Source organism: Panthera leo, chromosome A1 (assembly GCF_018350215.1).
Source record: "Panthera leo isolate Ple1 chromosome A1, P.leo_Ple1_pat1.1, whole genome shotgun sequence".
Classification (NCBI taxonomy): domain Eukaryota; kingdom Metazoa; phylum Chordata; class Mammalia; order Carnivora; family Felidae; genus Panthera; species Panthera leo.
In genome coordinates this window covers 81,058,618-81,086,614 of record NC_056679.1, presented here as the reverse complement: position 1 = coordinate 81,086,614, position 27,997 = coordinate 81,058,618, and the positions used below count along the sequence as shown (strand labels likewise).

Here is a 27,997-nt window from a genome sequence, read left to right as displayed (position 1 = left end):
TTAACAGTATGTGCACATATATGCTCTTTATTCCTGAGGGTGGGGCTGTGGGGTCTCACGAAGTCTGGAGTTTCCTGCTGAGGGGGCTCCCTCGGGGCGGGTGGCCTTGCTGACCATCCTCTGCGTCTCCTCGGAGCTTCACCCTCCTCTTCCACTTACTGGGAAGAGCTCCCTGTTTGGAGAGAGAGTTTCTTGAGAAATTCTAGGCGCCCTGCTCATCCTGTGGCTCAGACCCTCCTGGACTGTCCCACTGGTGCAGGACTACAGGCGTGAAGCCAGCCTCCAGTGTCCCCAGTCTGTGGGCAGCAGTCACAGGTGCTGTGGGGCTGGAAGGAACCGCAGGAAGAGAGAGTCCTGGGTGGGGGGAAACGGGCTTGCAAGGGTGCAGAGGCAACAGGGGGCAAGCCAAAGCCCCAAGAGGTCAGGGCAAACTCGGAGGCACTGTTTGCATGAGGGAGAAGGGGAAGGTGTGGGTTTGGGTGAGGGTGGCAGTGGGCCAGGTGGGGAGAGCCCTGGCAGGATCTTGGGGAGCCCAGGCCAGGATGCAGAGAGGGGAGGAGCTGTGGGGAGGCGGTGGCGGAGGTAGGACCGGGTGGGGGCCAGGCCGCACCCTTTAATGCCTCACTGCCACAGCCTTCTGCCTCCAAACCCGGTGGGGGCCCCTCTGAACACTACTGGGCTGGGCTGGGGGTGTCCCCTCCCCTCGGGGGCACCCCCTGTGGACGCAGTCCTGTGATGTCAGGCTCTGGGAGGTCAAGGACCTCGGTCCCTCCCGTGCACGCACTGCTGGGCCCCCAGCCCTGGCACCAGAGGAGTGCCCGCCGCCCATCCCCCAGACAGGCAGGCCCAGGACCAACGTGCAGGACGTGCAATGTGGAAAGGTCCTGCCTCAGACACTGGAGCCATAGGGATGTTCCTGTTCTCAACGACAGAACTCTCAGGGCCCGGGGACTGGGGATTTGGCAAAGTCTCCCTGACATCTGACTAAAGCAGCAGAAAGTGGCTGGATGTCAGTACCGGTCGGTAAGTTTGTGGCGGGCAGGGCAACCGCTCACCCCCCTTTCAACCCCCGACTGCACTGGGCTGTCCCACTGGGGGGAGGTGCAGACCGTGGGGGGCCTGCAATTTCGGGGCCCCAGGGCTGGCTCTGGCCCCGCACAGAGTGGCTCCTGGCTGCTTGGTGACCAGTCACACAATGCGAGGTCTCTAGTGACCCGTCTGTGGCTCCACCCTGCTGGGCATTTAAACAAAGGACAAGATAGCAGGCTGGCCGCAAGAGGATGACGGGTTGGGGGAGGGGTGTTTGAAGGAGCGGCTGACCACAAGATGCTGGACCCAGAAGTGTCCCAGCAGGCAGGAGCGGAGGGCGATCTAACCTTCCCCTGGAATGCGGGCGCCTCGAGGGCAGGGGTCCGTGTCCACGGTGCTCAGTCCCCAGAACTGAGAAGGGTGTGGGCCCGTAGTAGGTGCCCAGTGAGCACTGATGGAGGCGAATGAAGGTGGCCAGGTGTAAGTGTTTGGTCCTGCACTTGGCTCTACGAGGACCCAACTAATGGTGTGTGGTAGAAAGAACGCAGGAGGTGCTGATTTGAACTGTCTACGGGACTACAGAGTCTACCTGGGAGAGGCTGGGAGGCCAGGAGGAGGACTGGCCTGGAGAAGAGGCTCAGGAGTGTTCTGGAAAGTTCCAGGAAGAAGCGCAGGGCCCGGGCAGAAGCCACCAGGGGAAATTCGTGGACCAACTTCAGTAATTAGGAAGTTGTCTGAAAGGGCAGGGGTGGGAGGAGTGGGGAGGGCAGAGGGCGGGGGCGCTCAAAGGTGTGGGACTCCCCGGGTGGGAGTCTTGGGGACCTTGTGGGCCTGGTCCTGTGGTATGTAGTGGTGGGCCCACAGGTCCCAGGGACAGCTGCGAAGGGAGGGGACACCCACACGTGGCCCAGGACTCATGGAATTTGGACTCAATGGGCCAGGAGTCCCGCACTGACAACACAGGAAACCCGTGGGGGTCCCTGCCAGTCTGCCCAGGGACTGAGTCACCTGCCCCTCCAGAGAGCTGTCCCCTGGAGCAGACGGTTTACTTCTCTCCACGGCGGGGGTGGCATCCCAGCACAAGGACCCACTTATCTATTATTCCACTTACCTGAAGATTTTCCAATGTTTTGAAGGATTTTGTCCAGAACTGATGTTTTTTTATATTGATCATTTTTTAAATTCTTTCCTGTGGGGAAAAAATAAGTACAATGATCAGGATTTGGTCAAGGGTTAAGTCACGATTCCAAACACCTTTCTAGCCTCAGAACGACAGCTCTGGGGACACCAGTTCGCAGGTGAGGGCGGCCTGCCCCCGAGCCAGAGCTGCGGCCTGTGCGGCCCCGGGCGGTCACAGACACGGCCCTGCGGCTTCCTCCTCATGCTGCCGCCCCAGCCTGCGTCCTTCAGGTGATGCTCCCGGTCCCTCGGACGCGTATTTTATGACATCTCACGCCCCATCCCGGAACCGCCCTTACCCCAGAATCGCGGGGCCCATCTCACCGCTGCAGAGAGGGCAGTGTGGGTTCACGGCGCGGGTCGGGGGGGGGGGGGGAGAGGCCCACACGGCCCGCCCACGAGGCTCCCTTCCCCGGGGGTGTGGCCTTTGCCACTGCCCGGGCGCTCTCCCCCTTCTCCTTCCTGGCTGCCCCGCTCTCCAAGCATAACAAGGACACTGCCATCCTGAAGGTTTCCCGAAACTCCACTTGAGTGCAGCAGGAAGACGCAAGGAAAACATTCAAGCCAGCCCATCTGTCCACCACGCGGGTCCTGCCTGGTGGCCGGCTGCTCTGTGGGCTTATAAAAGCGCAGCCCCTCATTCGCCTGGAGCCTCCCAGCCCGTGCTCAGCAGGTATTCACCGAGCAAGAGGACGAATCTTTTGTTACAGCGAAGGCCAGCCGCGAATCACTGATTAGGGCATAAAATTATCCGTGTCCCGCGCGGCACGCAGGCTGGAACAGAGCCTGAAGTCCAGGCACATTCCAGAGGTCAGGAGTGGTGCTTTGGGTCGTGGGGCATTTTTGGACGTTCTGGATAGCACACAGGGGGCTGGCTGTTCCAGCAACAAGAGAGAGAGGTTCTTGGCAGATCCTTCAAGGTGCTTCTGGCTTTTTTTTTTTTTTTTTTAAATGTTTATTTATTTTTGAGAGAGAGAGAGAGACAGAGTATGAGTGGGGAAGGGGCAGAGAGAGAGGGAGACACAGAATCAGAAGCAGGCTCCAGGCTCTGAGCTGTCAGCACAGAGCCCGACGCAGGGCTTGAACCCACGAAACGTGAGATCATGACCTGAGCTGAAGTCGGACGCTCAACCGACTGAGCCACGCAGGCGCCCCAGTGCTTCTGGCTTTTAAAACATTCCTCAAAGTTATTTTAAGGTAACAAATTCATATTTTTATAAGTATTATAAGCCCATGGTAGAATTCGAAAATCTGAAAAAAATAAAAAAAACTGTGGAAAGTAAGGCCATTTCCAATAGTTGGTGCCTTGTTTCCAGCTTCCTCCTGGAGGCCACAATTGCCATCTGCCTCTGTGTCCTTCTGGTGACGGAGATTGTTGCCAACATCATACTCTCGCTCAATATTTAAAACCACATTTATGTTTTTTAGAGGAAATTGCTTAGGAAATTTTGGTGGATAATTCAGGCTGATGAATTTTAGGGAAACACATAATTCATTAATAAGTATAAAACATGTGCATCTCAAAATGCTCATTTCTGGACTACGATCTTTAGTTAGGACTTCACGTGCTATGGTGACATTTACACGGACTGTGTAGGTGTGGTTCCACCTGAACATCAATGCACTGATGAGGCTTGTGGGAAATGTTTACTTTCCAGTTGTGGATGAGACCCCAGGGACACACAGCATTGAGGTCACTGAGGTGGCACGTGGTCCAGCTGGGAAAGCACCTGGGAGGCAGGGCCCCTGGCTTCTGCTCCTTCTAGGGTACCCTGAAGCTTTGACCAGAGTTGAAATGCAGGGGTTTTCCTATATGTGAGAGCCCGCTATTTGAACTTTCACGCCTGGAAAATATGGGAGTAACAAGGACCAGATTTATCCTCCCGATTTAATAAAAAAAAAAAAAAAAAAAAACTAGAAAAATTATATGAAACAATGATTTCCCATTCATCAGACAATGGGCAACAAGGGACAGTGACCCCTGAGGAGGGACTGCCAAGGGGCTCCCATGAGCCTCTGGTTCCTGCCTGGAGTGTTTCTGGTCCTGTGTGATGAGGGAGGATGTAGGCAGAGACCTGTGGTGTCACCAGGAGGGGAGGGGCTGGGGAGGCCAGAGCAGCAGAGGTGAGGGAACTCGGACACTGCAGAGGGTGGCCCTGTCTCCAGCTGAGTAGGGGTCAGTGAGAAGCCACAGGAAGCCTTAGCGTGGAACAAGAGCCACCCAAAAAGGTGGCAGAACAATCTCCAGAGCTCACACAGGCCAGAAAAAGTTGGCGTCTTCGCTGGTAAACGTAAAGAGCCTCATTATACACAGGCATCGGGTAGAGTTTTACTGCCTCGGTATCGGGGAATACTAGCCTTTGGGGTAAGGGCTGCTTGGTCTTAACAAAGCTTAAAAGTGAACCTCAAAGTTATTTAAGTGGGTTCAAGAGCAAGGCTTGCTAATATTTTCTAAAAATAGAATATCCAACATCCAAGAAAGTGAGATTCATACTTGGCATCCAAACAAGAATGAGCAGGTATGAGAATAACCAATGAAATATGACCTATAATGACCAGAGTCAACCAATCAAAACTGGCCCAGAAATGACTCTATAGGTAGAATTAGAGGGCAAGGATATCAAAATTTATCGTAACACCGTATCGCAAATGTTCAAGAAGCACAGTGTCAAATTACATAAAAACACAGCTATGCACTGTCTACAAAATTCCACCTTAAATATAAAGCACAAGGAGGTAAAAAATAAAATAAAAAGATCAGCCATGCGAACACTGATCAAAAGAAAGCTAGAGTGGCTATTTAAATATTAGACAAAAACAGAGAATATCGCCAGGAATAAAGAGGGTCATTTCTTACTGTTAAAGCAGTAATTCATCCAGAAGATAGAACAATTCCACATTTTTATGCATACGGATGAAGTGCAATGAAAGAGCTTCGAAGGGCGTGAAATGAACACTGGTCGAGCCGAAAGGCATGGTGAGCACATCCACGGTGATCGTCTGAGACTTAAATTCTGCTCTCTTAATAGTCGAGTAAATGGGGAGACAGGAACTCAATAAGGGTGTAGGAGACCTGAACAAGGTAGTTCAGCTACTTGATCTAATTGACATTTATAATTGTTGTGACTCCGCAAATCAACAACATGTACACGTTCTTTTCAGGCACACATGGGAGTGCTTGCTAAAGAACGCTGTATTCTGGGCCATATTTAAAGTTTTTAAAAATGCGTTAAAAAGATCTAAGTCATACACTGTGTGTTTCTGACCAAAACAGAAATAAATCATAAATCGGTAACACAATGGTGTTGGAAAAGTCTCCAAATATTTGAAAATGAAATGGCACATTTCTAAATGGCCCACGGCTCAAAGAATAGATTTAAAAGGTGAGTTTATAAGGCATTTTGAACGGACAAAAATAAAAACACAGCATATTGAAATTTGTAGGGTGGGATTAAAGTAGAATTAAAAGGAACTAAACATTCACAATAAAAAAGAGAGTTAGCCTCAAGTCTACGACCTAAGTATTCACATTAACAAGTCATTAAAAAAAGGAGAGAAAAACCTCAAAATTCACAGTGAAAAAAAAGAAAATTAAAAGAAAAAAAATCACTCTGATAAAAAAAATAGAAAAACAACATGGAAAAATGAAACCAAAAGCCTGGTTCTCTGGACAGATTAATAAGATTGATAAACTACTGATCAGACCACCAGGGATTTAAAAAAAGGCACAAATTACTGATATCAAGAGTGAGAGAAATGACAGCCCCATGGTTCCTGCAGACATTAAAAAGGGCATTGAGAGACCGCTATTTAGATGAAATGGGAAAATTCCTCTAAAGACACAAACCACCAAAGCTCACCAAAGAACATACAGATACACTAAACAGCCCTTTATCTACAGAAGAAATAAAATGCGTACTTAAAAACCTTCCCACAAAGAAATTACAGGACCTAATGTCTTCATTGGTAAATCCTATCGGACATTTTATGTAGAAGTAATATTTATTTCATACAGACAGATCTAGAAAACCGAAGGAAACGGAGTACTTCCCAATTCATTCTGTGAGGCCATTAGTACCTTGAAACCAAAGCTAGACAAAAGCATCGAGTAGAAAAAACTATAGGCCAACATCATTCATGAACATAAATGCAAAAATTCTTAACTAAATTTTGGCAAATTGAATCCAAAGGATATAAAAAAGGAAACTGTATCACGGGTTTATCTCAGAAATACAGGCCTGGTTCAACACTCAGAAATCAAGACATGTAGGGGCGCCTGGGTGGCTCAGTCGGTTAAGCGGTCGACTTTGGCTCAGGTCATGATCTCACAGTCTCTGAGTTCGAGCCCCACGTCGGGCTCTGTGCTGACAGCTCAGAGCCTGGAGCCTGTTTTAGATTCTGTGTCTCCCTCTCTCTGACCCTCCCCCATTCATGCTCTGTCTCTCTCTGTCTCAAAAATAAATAAACGTTAAAAAAAAATTAAATAAAAAAAAGAAATGAAGACATGTAATTCGCCATATGAACAGAAACCAACCGATCATTTCAGTAGACGAGGGGTTGGTAAACGTGGCTTACAGGCCAAGTATGGATCAGCACTGGTTTTAGTAAATAAAGTTTTGTTGGAATATAGCCACACCTGTTCTTTTATGTGTGGTCTCTGGCTGCTTCTAGTTAAGTAGTTGCAACAGGGGCCATATTGCTCTTAGACTAAAATATTTGCTATCTGACTTTTTACCAAAAAAGTCCTCTATGCTTGCAATTAGATACACCTAATTTATGAAAGGGCACCCGTTCTGACCACTCGTATTTAACCTCCAACACTGTACTGGAACTAGTGGGGTAAGGCAAGAAAAATGAATAAAAGGTGTATGTATTGGAAAGGAAAAAAAATCTATTCACAGATGATATGATTCAGTAAGCAGTAAATCCTAAATAATCTACAGGAAAGCTTCTGGAACACAAGAGTGAGCTGAGCAAGGGGGAAGGTTACAGAGTCTTGTACAAAACAATCACATTTCTATACACTGGAAATGACTAACCGGGGGTTGAAATTTAAAAAACAGTATCATTTATGATCACATCAAGAATTATGAGATACTTATGCATAAATGTAATAAGACATATGCAAAGTCTTTATGCTGAACACTACAAAACTCTGGTGAGAGAAACCAAAGAGGACCTACATACACAGAGTCCTCCAAAGAGGGCAAGACTGAATACGGTTAAGAAGTCGGTGCCTGACAAACTGATGTATAGACTCATAGCAATTCCAGCCAAAGTCCCAACAGAATGGGCTGCGGAAATTAACAAGCCACTTTTAAAATGTATAAGGGAAGGCAGAGAAACCAGAATAACCAAGTTGATTCTGAAAATCCGAACAAAGCGGGAGGACACTACCTGATTTCAAATCTTGGTATCAACGTACTGTAGCCAAGACAATGTGACACCTGAAAAAGAGTAGATCTTAAGTCCGTGGAACAAAGTAAGAGGCCAGAAACAGGCTCACAAATGACTAGTTGATTGTCAACTATGTGCACGGGCAATTCAACAGAGAAAGAGGAGTTTTTGCAAAAAATGGTGTTGGCACCGGACATCAATATGCAAGAAATCAAACCAAAACAAAAGAATCCTTATCTTACACCATATACACAACTTAACTCAAAATGGATCACAGCCCTAAAGTAAAATCTACAATTTTAAAACTTCCGGAAGAGAACGTGGAAAATGTTTGTGACTTTAAATGAGGCAAAGATTTCTTATTTGACACTGAAAACGAAACTTGATAAATTGGATTTGACCAATGTTAAGAACTTCTGATCTCTGAAAGACACTGGTATGCAAATGAAAAGCAAGCCACAGACTGGCAGGCAATCTTTCGGATCACACACGTGACAGAGGACTTGTATCCAGAATGTGTAAACACATCTCAAAACTCAACAGTAAGAAAACAGACTAAGGAAAATGGGCACTAGACCAAAGGAGATCTTCAGATGGCAAATAAAGACAGGAAAATATGCTCGGGATTACCAGTCACTAGGGAAGTGCAAACCCATGCCACAGTGAGACTCTTGTGCGTCTGCTAGAGCGGCCTGGAGACAGAAAATCTCAGGTGTTGAGGAGGACCCAGGGTCGCTCCAATTCTGCTAGCAGGGATGCAACTTCTGCTGACAGTTTCTTTCCTTCTTTCTTCTTTAAAATTTTTTAATGTTTTTACTTATATTTGAGAGAGAGAGAGAGAGACAGAGTGCAAGCGGGGGAGGGGCAGACAGAGAGACACAGAATCCAAAGCAGGCTCCAGGCTCTGAGCTGTCAGCACAGAGCCCGACACGGGGCTCGAACCCACGAACCCTGAGATCATGACCTGAGCTGAAGTCAGACGCTCAACCCACTGAGCCACACAGGTGCCCCCCATTGACAGTTTCTTATACAGTAAAATATAGCTGCCATACCTTTAGCTGTTTACCTAAACTAAAGGAACATTTTTATTCACCCAAAACCTTGTATGGGAATATCTCCAGTGGCTTTATTTGTAATTCCCAAGCTCATTCAGCTGGTGAGTGAGTAAGCCAGCAGGGGCTGCAGGGAGGGGAACCGAATAATTACGGGCAAACATGCATGCGTCTCAAATGCGTTGTGCTAGTTGAGGAAGCTACACTCAAAGGTCTACATGGTCTTTGTAGTGTATGACATTCCGGAAGGGGGAAAATTACAGAAACAGGACACAGGTCAGTATATTAGGGCTCTGTGGAAGCAGCGTGGAATTTTCTGGTAATGGACCTCTTCTGTATGTCATTTGTGGTGATGGTTACATGACTCTAGAAAGGATGAATTTCCCTGTATCGCACTGAATCTTACTAAAACACAGAAAGTCTAGTAATAACGCCTAACACTTCTTATGAATCAAGATCTGCCCCAAGTTCTTACCTTTTCAACCAATTTAATTGTCCCAATGACCCCACAGCTTAAGGCACTATGACTCCCAGCTTACAGATGATGAAACAGGTTCGAAGATGGCAGAGCCAGTAGGCAGTGGAGCCGGGGTCTGACAGGCTCTTCCTCTCTGCCCTGCACTCTTTCCCACGTCCCATGTCCCACAGACACTTGTCCGTTTCCAGGCCCATTCCGCCGAGAAGGATGGCAGGAAGGTTAGCTGGACTTCCACTGGCAGACGACAAACACCACGGGGTTGAGATCAAGCAGAAAATGACCCGTGCCCCCAGGGGACGGTCATATCACATGAGCAGTCCCACCTATCGCTTAGCGGGAGAGAAGGGCTCCAGCCCAGGAAGGAGAGCCCGTCAGTTTCCAAGAGGTGCCCTGCTGTGGCGGTCAGAATTTCACATTAGAGATTCATTCCTTGGAGCCTACTTTAAACCTTCCTTGCCGTGCTGTCCCCAGGTGTGGCGTAGGAGGACGACATTGTGGTGTCTATACTTTTTTGTCTCTGGGGCAGTCGGTGGTGGAGCTCAGCGTAGCCCTGAGCAATGAGTCCTCAACACGTGGGGTTGCTTGACCGCCCTGCTGAGAGCCCGCCCATGTGCCCGCTGGGGGCGGGGTCTGGAGCTCCGGGAAATGCCCCGCCTGTGGCCACAGGCCCAGGATGCACACCTGCTCCCAGAGGGGCCTGCGTGTTGCGTGGGCTCAGAGAGAAGGGATGCCTGGGGGTGCCCAGCTACGCTGAGCCGCAGGGGCCCCGAAAGGTTCCCGGGAGCGGGTATCGGACCGTCTTTGATCTGCATGGTCATTTCTAGTGGCTCAGCCTAAGACCCTAGTCCTCAGGGAGGTGTTCTAATCTACTCATTCCTTCTAATTTGGAAGCTTCCAAAACCTGCTCGCTGTTGACCAGAGACAAAGAAGAAGACTGGTTTCTAAGGGGCCTGTTTGTCTACAAATGACATGAACTGACTTCTAACCCAGTGTAGATGAAATCACGGCACACCTGGGGGTCTAGGACGATAAACGAGCAGAAGTCCCCTTCGTCCTAAAGTCAGTGTGAAGGGAAGAGAGTGTCCGCAAATCTCACTGGCCCAGAGCACTGGACTGGAGATGATGTTATCTTGTGGCCATGAGAAAGTTCTAGATAGATGTGCCCACAAAAGCTGGGGAGGGCCCCTCCCCTGAGGCACCCCAGGGAGGCAGGAAGCGCTGGCTGCTGGCTTCTGAGATGGAAATCATTTCCTGCAGGGACACCTGAAAGGTAAAATCACCTCCATTGTTCTCCCTGGCACACGTCCTGCACACTCACAGCGCAGGTGGGAAAGACAGGACGGGTGGAGGCAGGGTTTGCAGTGCCACGGGCAGAGCCAGAAAAACCAAGAACTGGTCACAGAGCTGGTCCTCACTGCTCCAGGCAGCTGCAGGGGAGCCCCGGCCCCGGGTTCTCCAATGCCCTTGGAAGCGGTGTGAATCTCCAGGGCTAGGTCCTTGGCTCCCCGGCCTGAGGTCCCGACATAGGACCGCCGTGAGGTCCCTCGGGGTGATTTGAATGTGACAGGGCCAGGCACACCGTGAGTGCTCCGAGGGGGAGAACGTCACTGTTGCTGCAATGGTTGTAACAGTCATGGAGGGACGATTACCTTTCATACTTATGCACCATTGACGACACTTGCACTATTCACCTGCTGACTCGCTGATTCGGCAAACGCCAGGCAGCAGCCGCTGTGCCGGGTGCTAGGTTGGGGGCCACGAGAAGGGTGCCTCCTGGTGCCTGTCCAGGAGGGGCGCACAGGCCAGGGCCCATCACAGTTAGCGGAGCTCTGGACTTCGTGTCCCCCTTCCGTGGATGCACACAGAGGAGTACAGGGAGTAAACGCAGAGGGGAGTGGATAGAAGCCTCGACTAGAAAACATTCGCAGACAACCGTGGGATCCTGTGGTTCCTCCCAAGGAAGGACAGAAGTGACGGCTTTTCAAGTCAAAAGATCATTGTAGACACTAAGCTTTCCTTCTCTCAGGTGAGGCCCTTACCTGTCCCTGTACCTGGAGCGTCCATCTGTGCATCTCCACTGACATCGCCATCACCCAGATACACGCCTCGTGCTCCACACGGTGGGTTTCTTAGTCTTGTCTGCTAGCTCGGAGGACAGGACTATGCTCACGCGGCTTCTGGGAGACGGCAGACCCGGTGGATGCCGACGTCAGCAGCGACCCTCCTGCCCACTCGCTCGGGAAGTCTCTGCCGAGGGCCTGTTGTCTGCAGCTACCCTGGGGCAATGTGGCGCCCTCCAGAGCATGCCTGTGGGGGGCCCTGCTTGTGCTGCTCTGGGCCTCCGGGGGCCGCGGGGTTTCCTAGAAGCAGCCACGCTTGTCGCCGTCGGACCTGGAGTCATGGAGGAGGCATCCCCTGGGCGATGGCTGTTCTCTCACTGGCTGTGGCACAGCCACTAAATCTGCTTTCCTGGATCGGGAGAGGAGTGACGGTGGCTTCCTCCCCTGGTGGTCAGGGGCCGCCACCCCAATGTGCTCCACACACAACTCCCTGCTCCTTCGAAGCTTCAGACTGCGCACGCGACAGTATTGGGGCCGTCCACAGGTCACCTGTCCCCGTCCTCCTCAGCACCTGCCCCGCTATGTGGGAGCCACGACTTTGCAGGGCTGTGTCTCCGACCGCGAGGTACTCAAGGACGGGCTGAAGAAGTATTGCTATTGTCACTGACAACCACGTGCTGGTTGAACTGCCTCAGGGTCTCTCGCCCACAACAACGCGGCTCAGGGCAAAAATGCACGTGCAGCCCACAAATAACACCCACTGCTCTCGGTCTGCAGCACAGCAGCGGCCTGGCAACACTGAACACAGGTCCGTCCTTGCTCACGGGCCAAAGTCTGCAACGTCACTGTCCCACCCAGACCACAGCCTCCTCACGGGAACGTGGGGGCGGGGCTCCAGGCGACCGATCACTCAGAAACAACCTCCCGGCCGGCCAGCTGGGGCCTCCCCACCACCACCGCCCCGCAGGACCCCACGGTCCCCGCCCTTCCCTGGCCAGGGCCGGGCGTCAGGGGCCCCGGGTCACCGGGACCGAGAACAGCCCAGCAAACCAGACAAGGCTCCTCTGACCCTCGCACGATCTCTTAGTGAAAATAAGACGGCAGAGCATTTACTTCTTTTTTACTGCAGTCCACATCCGGCAGGACACCCCGGGCTTGTTTCTGGGCACTGACAGAGGGTGTCCACTGCCAGGCGATGTCCTGGGGCGCTCTAGAGTTCACGTGGTGGCCTCGTGGAAACGGGGCTGCGGCAACTGTGACCAGTTCAGAGCCGGCCCACGGGTAGCAGGGCGGCCCCGATCCAGCGTGACTGGCGTCATAATTAGAGGAGGACATTCAGCTGCAGAGCAGTGCGTAAGGAGCAGGCATGTGGTAACAAGGCAGGGGTCGGGGAGGCTGCTGCAAGCCAGGGAACCCAGGAGGCCTGGGGAGACCCCTGAGAGCTGGGAGAGCGTGGGAGGGACTCCCTCACGGCCTGGAAGGAGCCTCCTGCCAAAACCTTCGTCTGGGACTTCTGCCCCCAGGACAGAGCGACAACGGGTCTCAACAGCACAGGAAGCCAGCACGCAGGAGGACAGCCTCTGGAGCGGCCTGGGGGGCTAGCAGAGGGTGGGGGGCCGCCTGTGCCCATGGTCTTCACGTGCTCACAGCTCCCCGCCGGCGGGACCTGGCCCTTTGGGTCTCGGGCACAGGAGCCTCACCAGCACCGGCCTTACAAGTGTCCCTGCCCCTGGGAAGTTGATCTCCTGGCCCACGCGTGGTGCCCCCGCAGGAGGCCGGTTCCTGGGGAAAGGTGGCTTGGGGAGCCCATGGCGCTGATCTCACGAGGGAGACGGTTTCTCTCCGGATGCGCTCATGTCCTCATCCCGTCTTGCTCTGCCACGGCCTGTCTTTGTCCTTCGCTGTCTGAGAGCTTAGAGAAAAGATTTCCTTCTCCGTTTTTCTCCTGGTTCTCCAGTTGGCTCCTCTGCCATCACACGGGCCTCCCTGGGTCCCCCGATGGGTCCCAGAGCACCCACCACGCGCAACACGCAACGATTCTATCGAATTGCCTTTCAGTGGCTTGTGAAGTTGTGAAACATTATGGAATGTTGCCTTTTTTGGGTGTTAATGGATCCACGTTTCCTCCACATATTCCCACAGTGGCATCTTGGCCAGTGTTTTGCTCAAATGAACCCCACGATTTCAGGATCCCCTTGACAGCTGGTTCATCCAGAGCCCACGGACACCTGCCTGGTACAAAGCGCTGGGTGACAAGGAGGACACAGCAGCCCCTTTGGGAACACACAGGGGACTCGTGGGGCTGGTGGGGGGCGGGCAGGGAACAAAGCAGGGGCCGTGCTTCCCCAGAGACCAGAGCCCCAGCTCTACTGTGCATCGTTCCCTCAGTTTTTAGGGGCCAGGTTGAAGTGGGAGTTGTCTTAACACTTCTGTTCAGCTTTTTCCAAATGCTCGAAAGTCTGGCTCAGGTTGTGGCAGGAAGAGGAAGTGACTGGGGGCCTGGGGCCTCGTCACAGCCCAGGCTCTGCTTCCTCGACACCTCCCCCTGGAGGGAGGCTTTGGACTTCATGAGGCGGTTTCCTCTTCACTGAAAGGGCTAACACAAGATCCAAGTACACATTGTGTACTTACAGCGCGACAGCTTATTTACGTAAAGATGAAAAAATGGACAAAGACACAGCAGGTAAACTGAAATAACAAGAAAGCAGGTGGTAGTGACCCTTACATCAGGGAAAGTAAAATCCAAGCCCGAAAGCATTAAACATGACAAAGAAGGGCTCTTTTTAATACCGAAAGCTAGAGTTCGTAATGGAGAGATAATGCTCATGAACATCCTTGCGCCAAATGTCACAAGAATCACACTCGTAAAGCAAAAACTACAGGAAATGCAAGGATGTGTACAGTGGGAGGATTTACACCCCATTCTAGGGAAAGATTAGGGAGAAAAGAAGAGGTGAGCAGAGAGGGGCCTAAACCACATCATCAATAAGCAGATACTACAAGTACCCTTCCCTCCCCGGCAGAGTGCACACTTTCTCAGTGCTCTCGCAGCATTCACAGAAATTAATGTCAGGTCACAAAGAAAATGTACATCAGCCACACAGTAGCACTACTGAAAACACTTCCCGATCATAGTTTAATCAAACTAGGAATTATTAACAGAAACAAAGAGAAAAGGCCCTACTACCTAGAAATCAGAAAACACCTCTCAGACAACTTTTGGGTAAAAAGGAACTATGCACTAAAATTTGTAGAATTTCTGGGAGATAATGACAATGAAAACATGATATATGAGAATCTATGGGACACATTTAAAGAGCAGAGCACCAACCACTTATTGGTAAAATGAAGTCAGTGAGCCACTCAGCCCGAAGACTGGGAAAGGCAGCAAAGCTCACTACAAAAAAAGCATAAAGAAGGAAATAGTAATGACAAAGACACAGATAAATAGGGGTACAGAATGGAAACTCGGTGTAGTTAGTTAATATGCCAATACCCTAGATCTTGGGAAGAAATTAATACATTAGACAAAATGCTGGTTTACCTAATAAGGAAGATAAAAAAAGAGTATATATTTATAAAATAAGACATGACAAGGGGGAAATAGCAGTAGAAACAAATGATATTTTTAAAATAATGCGATGAGTTGGAGACTTCCTTGCAAATACGTTTGAGAACACAGAAGAAATGGATGTTTTTCTAAAAAAATATGCATTGCTAAAATTGACTGCATCTGATTAAGAAAGATTAAATGAATCACTTTGCCTAGAAGAAATAGAGAGTTACTGAGTAATTACTCTAGGAAAAGCACCAGAATGAGATGGTTTCACAGGGCATTTCTGACTAGTCTGAAAAGACCAGATGGTTTCAATGCTCTTTAAATTTTCTAAGAGATTCAAAAAGAAAGAAAAAAAATTTTTAAATCTTTGTTATTAGCAGGTATCACACTGACATTTCAATCTGATAAAAAGTACCAAAAAACACTACAGACTAATACCACCTATGAACTGTATTTGGGTGCAAAATTACTAAATAAAACACCAACGAGCAGGATCCAAAACAATGAACATGACCAAGTGAGATCTGTTCTAGGAATGCAAGGTTGGTTCAACACTGGAAAATCCATGCATACATCATTCACCGCATTAATAGATCTAAAGAAAAAACTTCAGCATTGCCAAAGATAATGAAAATGGTCGGGACAAAATGTAAAAAAGTTGGTGGATACTTTTTTTTTACACATGAAAATACATAAGTCTTTGTCCAAAAGCCAGAATCTTACTTATTGGCTAAACTTATTCTGCTAAGACTGTGAATGAGGCACTGAAACCCACTAACTCTGCTACTTCCAACCACTGTTCTAGAAACATGAGCTAATGCAATTAGACAAGAGAAACCAATGAGATGCATAAACATTGGTAAAGAAGAAGAAAATTCTATTTGTACGTGATAATGCAGTATGTTTGGAAAACCCTAAAGCATCAATGTTAAAATGAACTGAAACAATAAAAGGATTTAAGAAGAGAGCAGAATAATACTTAGCCTTCAAAAATCAACAGCATTCAAATACACAAAGAAAACAGTTACAGCACACAGGGCAAAGATGTCCTCATTTGTAACAGCAGCAAGGCAGACTGACTCTCCCGCCCCGTCTTCCCAGCATGCAGGCAGAGGTAGCTACTGAGTCACAGTCACTGTCATTGGAAACTTTGTCCTTACCGCCAGAAGAGAACTGTGATTCACTGTAACCCTCAGGATTGCTGAGTCGGTAACTCTGGTCAGTACTGGGTTCTTCGATGACGAACATGGAAAAAACAGGTAGACAGTGTTTTGATTACACATTTATGAACGTTTCGGCCATGTTTTATTTTCGAACATTAAGTTGAAATGCAATATCATTTTCAAATTTTATTTAAAAATGTGTTCTTGGGGCGCTTGGGTGGTTCAGTCGGTTAAGTGTCCGACTTTGGCTCCAGTCATGATCTCACGGTTCGTAGGTTCAAGCCCACATTGGGCTCTGTACTGACAGTGAGGAGCCTGCTTGGGGTTCTTTCTCTCTCCTTCTCTCTCTCTCTCTCTCTGCCCCTCCATGACTTGCACCTTCTCTCTCTCTCAAAATAAATAAATAAGCTTTAAAAAATAACGTGTTCTGGAAAGCCATGGCACAAGTATCAAGTCAGGCGTCATCTATCAACACCTTGTATTCACTTGTTTGCTGGCCCCACCTCCCAATTAGGAGAATTTACATCTCCAACAACATGCAAACACACGCCCAGCAGGCTGTTGCCGTGGCACCCTGCAGAACTGTAGAGACAATGTAAAATGGAAACAAGTAGAAAGACGGCGGGCACGAGGCGTGGTTCACTGGCACAGGGGCGTGCCCCGCTGGAGAACCAGGCACCAGCTCCCTTAAGGGTGTGCGGTGGCTCCCAGCTTGGTGTGAGGGGACAAAGCAGAGCCTGGTGGGCGCCCTCACCTAACAAGGGAGGTGATCTGAGTGTACGTGAATCTCATTTGAGCCCAAGGGAACACGGGACTCGTGGGGACGGCACACTAGGCATGCACGTGGTGGGCCACTAGCGGATTCTAGTACATACCTCTGTCTATCATGATGACCTCCAAAACCATAGTAATGCCCACATATTCAAATACAAACATCTAACATCAACAGCATGAGGAATGAGCCTGGCTTCACGGGAAACGAGGGGCACAAGAAAGGGCGGGAGGAAAGACGTGCCCTGGGTGACCCTGCGAACCACACGTGAGACAGAGACAAAGAACTCCTCACTGACACTGCTCTCCTGTTGGCCAATCTGATTTTCCCAAGGGGTGGGGGGAGCAATCCGAAGTCTCTAGACTAAGCAAGTGCTTCAGTTACTGTGGAAATGGGAGCCAGATTTTTAAGAAAGTTCCAAGGAGCGGGATGGAGGCCTGTCAGCTGCAGGTCATGGTTTTACGTAGAGAAAGAGGGAGACAGTTTAATATGGCTGCGTGTGCACGTGCCTCTGTGTTTGTGCATGTGCACGCCTGTGTTGCACATTTGTGTGTGCGTGACTGGTTGTGTGTGTTTGTATCTGCACACGCATGTGTGTCTGTAGGTCTGCATACGCACACACGTCTGCGTGTGCCTGTGTGCACACGCATGTGTGTCTGTGTGTGCATGTGCTTATCTGTGTACATGTGTCTAGCTGTGTGTGCACGTCTCTGCATGTGTACTGCGTGTCTCTGTGTGCGCACATCTCTGTGTGTGCACAAGCGTGTGTCTCTGCATGTGCACATGCGTGTCTGTGTGCATGAGCGTGTGTCTGTGTGTGCACATCTCTGCGTGTGCACGAGCATGTGTCTCTGCATATGCACATGCATGTCTGTGTGCACGAGCGTGTGTCTCTATGTGCGCACGTCTCTGCATGTGCACAAATATGTGTCTCTGTGTGTGCATGTCTCTGCGTGTGCACGAGTGTGTGTCTCTGTGTATACGTGTCTCTGCGTGTGCATGTGCATGCGTGCGTGTGTGTCTCTGTGTGTGGTCACATACTTCCCAGCCCAGCCTGCTGAAGGAGGCAATGACATTCTACTCAAGTCCACCTGACACCCACTTTGTTTCTAAGTTCCATCCTTTGGTGAAAAAGAATCACGACTCCAGGGCTGGGGCTGGGGGGCTAGAGGCCCAGAACACCTCATGGTGCCAGAAAGTGGGGAGGTGTTCAGAAGGAGGGGGCACAGTAACAGGACCAAAGAGCCAAATGGAGGGACCCCCCAAGGCAAATCTGGGGTAAGTGAATGAATAAATAAGGTACAAGCTCTTCCTCAGGGCAAAAATCCCAATAAAGAAACACAGAAGGAGTGATGGAAGCAGAAAGCTGCCATTTCACAAGCTCTCTTCTCTAGAGCCTGCCACAACCCTTCACGGACCAGGCGTCCCGCGAGCTACATGGGCACCTTTCTTTTGCGTCATCTTTAGGGTGAGGAAAAGATCTGTCACCCCGTGGGGGGCTAGCTCCTCAGCCTCAGAGCCTGAACACTGGAGTTCATTTCAGCAACCTTGGCCGTTGGAGGGACACTTTCCCTCACTCCGGGGGAACCTCCCTGGTGGTGGGGGCGACACTGGCTCTCCCTGCCCAACCCCTGACCCCCAGGGAGGGGCAGGTACCCAGCTGATGTGTGGGGGGGGCGGGCAGTGTGGCGGCCCTTCCTCCCGGCTAGTGGCCACCTGCCTGCCGGGACCTTCCTGCCAGGCTCTGCTTCTCTGGGTCAGAACCACGGGCAGGGGTGGTGGGCAGGCGGTTCCTCGATGAGACCGGAAATCAGCCCAACTGGAGTGAAGCAGCCTCAATCTCTCTCCAGCCACGCTTTCATCCTCCGTGACGGGGACTTCCCCATGTACATCTGCCTGGCTCCTCTGTCCTCCCCACCACCTTCTCCTAAGGCAAGGGCATTACTGTGTTGCATTTACCATTATTGAAAATTTTGTCCTCACTGCCAATAGAGAATTGTGAATTATCGGAGAGTCCATGATAATTCTGAGTGCCACCAACTTCAAAATTCTCATTCATGCTGTCATCTTTGATGAAGACCATGGAAAAAATAAGGAAACAAATTTTTGATCACACACACACGAACATTTGGGTCCACACTGTATCTTACGGAACGCTAACAGTTGTCAAGGTCTACTGAAAACGTGCCTTGGAAAGTTGAGATGTACCGGAGTCAGGCGTCATCTGACTGCCTTGAACCCAGCAGTTTGGGCCCCAGCAGATGCTGGGTGGTGTTCGTCCCAGGAACCGGAATTCACATCTGGGCGCACAATTGCAAGAAAGTGCTGAACTTCCCGGCTGCTGAATACAGTTCACGCACTGCTTGTGGATTTCTGCTCCCGGCCTCCCCTTAGCAACTGTCAGCCAAATACTGGGTCTTGGTTCTCAGCGAGCTGTTTCACTGATCGACACGCACCCCGGACACCACGGAACCGCCCTTTGGAAAAGCGCCTTCTCTCTCCACGTTCACTACTAGCGGTGTGGCCTCGGGCAGGTTCTTCAGACCTTTGTTCTGTCCCGCTTGCAATGGGGTCAATGTCACTGCCCGCGCTCTCAACGCTTAGGTACGTGTCAGTGAGCGGGTGGTCGCAAGTCCCCGTTTCCATGTGTCCCCCCCGTTCCCGCAGTGGCTAAGCCACCTTTGCATCCTGAGCACAAGAGCCTGCTTGTGTGTGCACCCCCGAGACCACCCCAAAATAAGAGGAACTCGTCTCCACCAGCCTCGGCTTGGCCGCCTCAATCTCGGGAAGGTTACAGAGAAGGTTCCGGACACCTGTTTCTTGCACACCGCCATTTGCTTTTGCCCCAGAAGTAAGCTGGCCTTAAAGAATGTAAACTGGTAGGATTATGTCTTCACAATCAGACCTCTAGGTCTGACCTAGACCACAGACCTCTAGGAGTACACGCAATGCAATCACAGGTTTAAAAAATGTATACTTGCTTTTATCGTTGAACAACTTTGTTGACAATGTTGATGCTGTCATGTGCTTTCCAGCCACTGATGACTTATTTGGATTCAACATCTCTTGGACTAGAATTTCATCTTGGGAAAAGCACATAAGGACATGTCAGAACCAGCGGAGCAGGACAGGTACCCTCTTGTTCTACTTGGACCGAAGACAGTCTGTGAAGCGGGACTAGAAACCGGAACTCAAGGGGCACCGTGGAGACGGACAGGGTTGGGGTCTCTAAAGAGCCCTGTCTGGGGTGGGGGACCACTGCCCCCCTCAACAACTCCTGAAAACCTGAGGGCGTCCAGATGCCCTGGACAATAAACTTTGTTCCCCAAAGACACGAGGCTAGAAAGCCTGGTCCAGGTGCTGTCCCACCTCTACTCTCTGCCCCTCTGTCCTTCTGTCCCCTCTGAGACTTTCCCCAAGCCGTCCCCTTGGAGGCACACGGTCTTTCCCGATTTCTGCAGAATGCAGCGTTGTTTTCTCTCTCCCTCTACGTCTCCCTGACAGCTCCCAGGAAGCTTCTAACGTAAGTGCGCTGGGCTTTGCGTCAGACAGACGGGACCCACGTCCTGGTTTCACTCTCACTGGATCACGACCCAGGAAGCTTCTACTTGGACCCTCAGTTTTCTCCTCTGTAAAATGGGTCTGTCTTATCTCATCAGGCGTGTTACGAGGGTCACACAAAGCCGTGTATGTGGAAAGCCCTTAGCACAGTCGGGGACCGTGGTGGAGACTAATGTAATTTAAAAGACAGCAGCTGGGAGTTGCCCGACCTCTGCTGCCTACGAGGAACCCTGAGCAGTCGGTCCAGGTGCTGAGGCTGGAGCCCACCTAGCAGCCGATGACTAGTTTGCCCAGACTTTCCTGGTCCACATCCTGGGAGCCCTGAGATGCTGGGCAAAGCACACGGCTGCCCACCCGGGTTCCAAGTCATGTGACTTACAGGAGTCCAGGGGAACAGACGTGAAGCATCACTGGAAACAAAGGTTTCACCACCATGTACGGGAAGACGCTCTTGCACGGCTCTGTGTGGCGTCCTCCAACCTCCCCCACAGAAGCTAAACTTGGCTGGGGCCGTGGGGCGGCTGGGGGCTCGGGACATGCAAAGGTCAGCGAGCCCACTGGCTTTGACAGGAACTTTGCTTCTCCCGGTAGAGAGAAGTGGGTGGCTTCACCCCCCACACCCTTACTTCTCCCTGCCCTGGAAGTGGACACAGTTCTGGGGCTGTGGACGCCATCCATGACCACAGGCAGAAGCTCAAGGGATGGCCAGGGTGGCCTCAGGGCCATGACTTGATGTCGCCGAGCTGCTGGTGACACAGGAGCACAGCCCCTTACTGCTGCCATTCTGGCCCTGCTCATGTGGCCAGTGGTTTTTGCCACACCTGTCTCCACCTTGAGAAGATTTTGGCCACTCTTCTGGGCCAGTTATTGTGCAGAAGAGCCCATTTTAAGTCCCCGAAGATCAAGGTGTCTAGTTAGATTTTGGGTCAGACAGAAGAGCGGAGATTCATGGGAATAATAAACTTGTATTGAGCACTTACTGTGTACCAGAAACTGTCCAGATGCCTGGGGGTCAAGGGCGGCCCAGCCCTGGTCCCTGGTCTCTGTCTGGAGCAAATACGCAGCCGTGTGCGAGGGGCAGGACTCTACATGTGTGACTGTGCACAGCACTTTACAGAGCACCCACCAGGGGCCGGGACAGGAGCCTGACTGACCAGCTCAAAGCAGTGGGAGCTCCTGGAACCAGTCTACCTCGTGAAGGAAGTCGGGTGGCCTCCTGGGGACACTAGAGACCATCAGCTGCACACATCCTGAGAGGTCCTCAAAGTGGGCGGGGACAGTCCTCAGGGCCAAGAGGAGGCCGAAGCCAGCCGACCTCACACCACCTTCAGAGGGGGGCTGGGGGACACCTCAGAGGTGAGCAAACCCAAACCACAAGTTCCAACAGGACTCCAGAGGCACTGTGCGTGTAATCGTAGCAGAAACCTTCAGGGAGTGACAGAGCATCAGGTTGCTGTACGAGTGAAACAACGCTGTCTTCGAATTGTGTCTAATTTCTTATGGGTAACTTGTTGTTTCTGATAAATGAGATACTGAATATACAAACAGACAAGCACCAGACCTACGTCAAAATAAAACCAGCCCATGGTGTTGGCCGTAGCCCAGAAGGCCGGGTTGGGGGGGGACCTTCCAGAAGGCACTCCTGCAGCCGCACCTACACCCCCGGGTAATCTGCCCCTGAAGGCAGGACGGCTTCCCCAACTGTTGTCCTGCTTCCAACCTGGGACCAATCAGAGAAAGCCCCATGTGCTTCCCTAACCCATCCCTGGACCTGCTTCTGGTTAGCTGCCCCGGTGTCCTGGCCAGGACCCACGTCTGGGCCCCCTCCCCCAAGCTGTCCTGGCCCAGGACCTCCCCCAGGCCCTCCCCCAGCCTCCCCTCCCCCCCCCCATGCTGTTCTGGGCTAGCACCTCCCCTAAGCACCCCCCAGCTGTCCTGGGCCAGCACCTCCCCCAGGGTCCCTTCCCTAGCCACCTCTTTTCCACCCTGAGCTCTCCCCGCCCCACCCACCTGAGTCTCTGCCACAAGCACATGGCGGTGGCCTGGCGGATGCCCTGCTACAGGGAGCTCTGAATGGGCAGACCCTGCTGTTCTCACGCGGTGGCCTCACTTATTTCCAGAGATGCAGATGTCTTACTCTCCTGCCCCCACCCGGGGGAAGTATGCGGTGGGTAGACAGGGAGCCTCAGCTCCCCTTCTGGGCTTAGTTGATCAGAAATCCCAGTGACTCATCCTTTCCGACATTCTCCACAGTAGCCGGGACTTTGGGGGGTCAGCCCACGGGATGGAGGGGGTGCTGGTGTCAGGACTATGGTCCTGCGGGGCCCGGGACGGTCAGAGCACCCAGGAAACTTGGGAGCGTTTGTCTCCACCGCTCGTGGACCTGCTGGTGCCCCGTTCTTGCTGGAAAGTTCACCTGATGAGGCCTCGCCCTTCCAGGTCTGGCACCCTCAGACTTACCTGACCTGCACGTAGCATTTTTAAGGGCATCTAAGTCACACCTTTAAGCTCACACCTGCGTGGGGCAGGGGCCTCCATGCACCTGAGTTCTCCCCAAGGCCTGAACCACACACAGAGCTGATGTCCTGTCGTTTTACGGCCAGGACCTGCTTCAGGGGGACTGAGGCACCTGTGGGCATTGGAACCACTGCCTCTGAGTCTGAGACGGGAAGCACAGAGATGAGCGGAGTAGCCCCAGACCAAACTGGAACATTCATTCATTCGCTCATTCATGTAATCTGCCAATCCACCTGTCTGTCTGTCTACCATCCCCCTGGCAGTCAGAGAGGATTTCCCAGGGCCTCTGCTGCATCAGACTTGGAAATGCAGCAAAGTCCAACGTCGTGGCAGAGACGCTGCTGGAAAGAGCCCACATCACCAGACAGGCACTCCGCTGTTCGAGTTTCTAGGGCTCCTGCTCAGACCCAGGGAAGTCCAAGTCCCCAGCCGGAGCCTAGGGGGAGAGCCGTCCCAGCAGGAGGGAGACTGCCGGGAGCCCTCTCTCTGCCCAGGGGGCTTCTACAAATGTGAAGTGAGGGCTGGACCAGAACTGGGGGCCCCGTAGCTCTGGCCATGTGGGACCCACGCGTGTCCGACTGACATGTCCTCTAAGCGTGAACTACACTGAACTGTGAATACTCTGTGTGACAAAAGGCTGAAAATACCTCATTAGTACTTTTATGTTGGTTACACGTTGAAATGATAACATCAAACAAAATGTGATTAAGTTTCACCCGCTTCTTTTAAAAAAAAATATGGCTACTGGATGGGGCGCCTGGGGGCTCAGTCGGTTAAGCATCTGATACTTGATTTCTGCTCAGGTCGCCATCTCACAGTTTTTAAGTTCAGGGCCCGTATCAGGATCTGTGCTGGCAGCACGGAGCCTGCTTGGGATTCTCTCTGTCCCTCTCAAAAATAAAATAAACACTTAAAAAATATATGGCTACTAGACAATTTAAAACCGTATGTGTGGCCTGCGTTGTACTTCTTTTGAGCAGCCCTAAAGTCAGCGATTCCCAGGACAGCAGGGCTTCTGGGGAGGGCTGGATACTGGGCATTTCTTACGTGCTCCTGGCTGGCGCGGCTTGCTGGTCTGGGGACCCACATTCAGAAGCGATGCTCCACGGCCCTTCTTGCGTCTAATGGCCTAAAATTCTACTTCTTTCCTGAATTCTTGGAAGTTTGACTCAGGTGAAAGCACTGAAGCCGTGGCCATGGCTGTGGCCATGGCATGTGGTTCTAACCTCAAACCAAATCACACCCTCCACCTGTGCCACCAGGTTCTCTGGGGAGCACCCATTCACAGGCACCCACCCCTCCAGATACAGGCCAAATACCGATATGAGGAGGTTCCTTACCAAATATTCCAGGTATATCCTCCTGATCTTTTGAGTTGGGTGGCATTTCAGTGGTTGGACCTAGGGGGGAAATAAATACCCTAATAGTTTAACAATTCATTGAATTTGCACTGATCTCTCTCTCTGCGGCACCCCCAGCCCGCTGCAGCAGGGAGAGGCCTGCAAGGGGTTCCCAGGACTGGGTTCTCATCCGGAAAGTGGCGGGCAAGGTAGCCGTGTGGTAGAGGGATATGCCCTGTGCTCTGACTCCTGCCGTGTGGGGCAGTGCTCGCTGGCACCGTCCCTCAGAAGGGAACACGTGTCCTGGCACCAGGGATGACTGCCCTTGCTCGTGCTCCGCGGACAGCCAACCAAGAAGGACGCGCACGTCCTTTCTGAAGGGCTCCAGAGGCCGGTGCCTCTGGGAGCTTAGGGATGTGATTTGGGGAACGGTGGGGGTTCTCTGATCGGGAGGGGGTCCCAGAGAGACTGGCCACCGGCTCTCTCCCCTTCAGAAGCAGAGTGATTCCAGGTGGTCTGTTTACAGGGAAGGCACGGGGTCTCAGGGGTGAGCCGGCCGGGCCAGACGGCAGACTTCCGTGGGATCCCTGGACGCCCGACCCCCAGCCTCCCCGGCCTAACTGGGGGCCCGACAGTGCATGGAGTGAGGGTTTCTGTACAGCAGCACCAGCCGGGGGCTCCCTACTACTCCTTTTGCTCAGAGCTGGGTGTCCTCGTCCATTTCCTCAACTCAGGGTCAAGGTCAGCCTCCCCTCCCGCCCCCGGGGAGGGGAGAGGGCACGCCCGGGACCCGCTGGGCAGCGCCACCTTGCCCGGCTGCACAGAGCTCGCAGGCGTCTGCAGACTCTCGTTCCAACAGTAAACCAGTGACGACGCTGATTTTCAAATGGTTTTAATGACGGACAATCTGCATACCAATGGCCTCATCTGCACGCGGGGCTTAGAACAATGCGGAAATCTCTGCAAGGAGGTCTGCACGGAGATGACAATCGCTTCCCAGTGTGCTGACCTCCCGGCAACGAGGCAAACAAAAGTACAGTTCGCCGAGGATGAGGCATTAATGAGTCATTAAGAATGGGCACAGCTGCGTCGAGCGAGCACTTTGTCAAAAATACTCTTTTCATTCTGTGTCTGTCCCGTGATTATAATGGGAGTATTGTGCCAGTCAGGCAGCAAGCGTGTGCAGAAAAATATTTATGCTCTAGAATACCCGCACGGTTTTCAAAGTGCATTGTCAACGGTGGCGGCTGTGGCGTGTTTCGCCTGTTGTCACCTCCGACTGACAGTCTCTCGGCTTCAAACCGCCGAGCGCCGGAGTTACCAGGATCCCTGACTACTCCTCCATATTTGCACAGTGCGCATCCCGGACACCGGGAAGGGCTCGCTGCTGACCTCTGCGGCTGTGCTCTGGTTAATTTGGGGAAAACAAGGCAAACCAGGCCCATGGCTGCCGTTCCCGTCTCTCCTCGTGGTCAGGGCGGCTCACGTTGGCCAACGGCACCAGTGCCCTGGGAGGCGGTAAGCCCCCGGCGGTGGGGGGGACTTCAACCATCCCCATTTTGACTGCAAACTTTCTAATAGATGAAGTTCTCATTTCCAGTTTCTCCCTTAACTCAAGCAAGACTCGGAGGGCAAAGCCTCCTCTGATGGGAATGGAAACTGCCTGAGCCGGCCGGAGCCCACACGTGATGGACCCCATGACAATGATGCACATGACCCTTCCTGTCCATCTGCCTGTGCCTTGGCCTCTGTCCCACATCTCTGCAGATAAACCTGGAAGGGTCTTTGCATTTGGAGACAGTCTTGGAGACACCAGTCCGCGCTGTCTTCTGGCTGTTGGCCTCACCGAAATGAACTCCTTTCTCGTGTCACCACCACTGTCTCCACCTTTGGATTTTGTCAGCGGCCGGAGCTGGTCTGTTTGGGACCCCCGGAGACGGGTACTCCCGCTCCCCTGCGCCCCAGCCGCAAGCCCATAAGGAAACCCACTGTTTCCTTTCAGAAAATGATTTAGAGACTGCCCTTAACTGGCCTTTCAAGCCGGGAAGACCATGACGGTCACCTAAGGGTGTCCCTGTCTGGACAGGAGACCAGGTCGGGGAGGGGCGGGCTGCCTTAGGGCTGGAGGAGTGCTCCGTCACTGAGCGCTGGGAGCACCTCCCGAGGGCACTGGCACGTGACAGTCTGAGCAGGAAGGAGCAGCCTGGAGGGACGCGCCCTCCCATGGGGGACACACGGCACCCTCCTGTTACAGCCCCATCCGCACCCACGGCGTCGCAAAGGACACTGTCCTTGGGAAGCGCCTCAGAGCTCAGTTTGCTGAAGAAAAGGAAGTTGGGGATGTTCAGTCCTTTCAGGACCACCTGACTTCTGGCCCGACTGCGGCCTGGCCCAACCCCCGCCCCCCAACCCGGACGTGTGGGCGTGGCAAGGGTGGGAGGGGACACAGAGCCGGCTCAGGCAGCACCCATGGTCCTGCTCTCAGAGGAGCCCCCCAAACCCTGTGGGTGAGCCTTCAGGGTCCACTCAGCCATCCTTGGGAGCTGGGGCTGGAGGACCATCTCTGCCCCGTTCCTTCCATCTGTGGTGACCTGTGCGGCAGGTGTAAGAGTGGCTGGGTGGCCTGAGAATAGAGCTTCCTGGCAGGAAGTGGGGTAGGGGGGTCACGGAGCACCGCCTCCCTGCCATCCTTTGCTGGGGAGTCACAGAGTCCCATCCCGTCCCGGCCGGCCTGTCCCCGCTCGGATCCTCCACGCAGAAGGGGCCAGCATGGGAGGGCTGGGGCCAGAGGCACGTGGGGGCCGTCCTGGGTGTGATCGGCACCCTCCCTGACAAGGGCATTCGGGGACCACGGCGGATCGGGTGCAGCCGGGATGAGCTGCTGTGCAGGCTTCCGTTAATTTTGTCCGGGTCTTCATGACACCGGCGTGTAAGGGACAACCGCCTCACGTTAGCAAGAAAAGGTTTAGGTGAAGCAGTAAGACCATTTGGACAGGACTACAAGGTCCCGGGACAGCAGCAGTGTGTGTGTGCAGGAAGTGCGGGGTGGCGGACAGGGCGGGGGCGGCAGGGTCTCTGTGCTGCCCCTCGACTTTCGGGAGGTTAGAAATTGTCTTTGTTTCCTTAGTTTAGGGGGAGAGGGAGAGAGAGAGAGAGAGAGAGAGAGGGAGCAAGCTTGTGCATGAGCAGGGGAGAGAGGCAGAGAGGGGAGAGAGAGAAAACCCCCAGCAGGCTCCACACTCAGCACGGACCCCAATGCGGGGCTGGATCCCATGACCCTGGGGTCAAGACCTGGGGCCAAATCAAGAGTCGGCCGCTCAACTGACTGAACCACCAGGTGCCCTAGAAATCATCTGTGATAACAAGTGAAAATACATCGCATACGCTCCTTCCCCATGGGGTTCTGGAGTTCGAAAAGGACTTTCAAGGTAGAAAAAGTGTTCAACTCGCTTCACTCTCTCCCAGAAATGGATGGGAAACTGGGGAGGTGAGGAGGGGCCTGACTCAGCCCCAGGGAGACGTGCGTTTCCCACCCGCCCAACAGCCACCCACCTGTGACTGTACCTGAAGTCATGTTGATGGGCTGGGGCTCCGTGTGGCGCCAGCAGGACAGCAGCAGGACAAACAGGGTCACTCCTCTGTCTCCTGCCATGTTCCCTCCAGCTGAAGGAGGAAGACCATGCCCTGAAGACCTTGGTCTCCAGGATACCCTGGAATGTCCAGGGTCCTGTGACATCATGGCAGGAAGTGAGCAGGGTCCCACCCTGTGTTCTGGGGAGGGTAGTGTCCAGCGTCCTGTGACCTCACAGCAGGAAGTGAGTGGGGTCCTGCACCCTCGTGCTGGGAGGGCCATGTCTGGGGAGCTGTGACGTCATGATGGGAAGGGCGCG

At 52.4% G+C, this 27,997-nt stretch overlaps 1 protein-coding gene across 2 annotated transcripts; it reads right to left on the bottom strand.

Annotated features, from left to right (window-relative positions):
* On the bottom strand, window positions 1-27,996 carry LOC122215277 (sperm acrosome-associated protein 7-like). 2 transcript variants are annotated; one of them, XM_042930347.1, is made up of 7 exons: window positions 27,660-27,996; window positions 24,108-24,167; window positions 19,671-19,772; window positions 18,649-18,756; window positions 15,915-15,986; window positions 2,141-2,218; window positions 1-172 (listed from the first exon to the last, which is right to left on the bottom strand). In XM_042930347.1, exons 1-7 carry the CDS (start codon window positions 27,958-27,960, stop codon window positions 156-158), a joined length of 738 nt encoding a protein of 245 aa, XP_042786281.1. In that variant the 5' UTR covers window positions 27,961-27,996; the 3' UTR covers window positions 1-155. The 2 variants fall into 2 exon arrangements, with proteins under 2 accessions (XP_042786281.1, XP_042786288.1); XM_042930354.1 differs by having other exon boundaries at window positions 27,672-27,984.
* Window position 27,997: the final 1 nt, after the last annotated feature.

What these genes read in the sequence shown, in the direction of transcription:
- LOC122215277 (XM_042930347.1), bottom strand. Translation starts at nt 27,960, where the DNA reads ATGGCCCTCCCAGCACGAGGGTGCAGGACCCCACTCACTTCCTGCTGT. An exon ending in GACTTCAGGTACAGTCACAG is followed by an intron (nt 24,168 to 27,659) that starts GTGGGTGGCTGT and finishes TTTCCCCCCTAG; the next exon opens with GTCCAACCACTGAAATGCCA. An exon ending in GGATATACCTGGAATATTTG is followed by an intron (nt 19,773 to 24,107) that starts GTAAGGAACCTC and finishes GCTTTTCCCAAG; the next exon opens with ATGAAATTCTAGTCCAAGAG.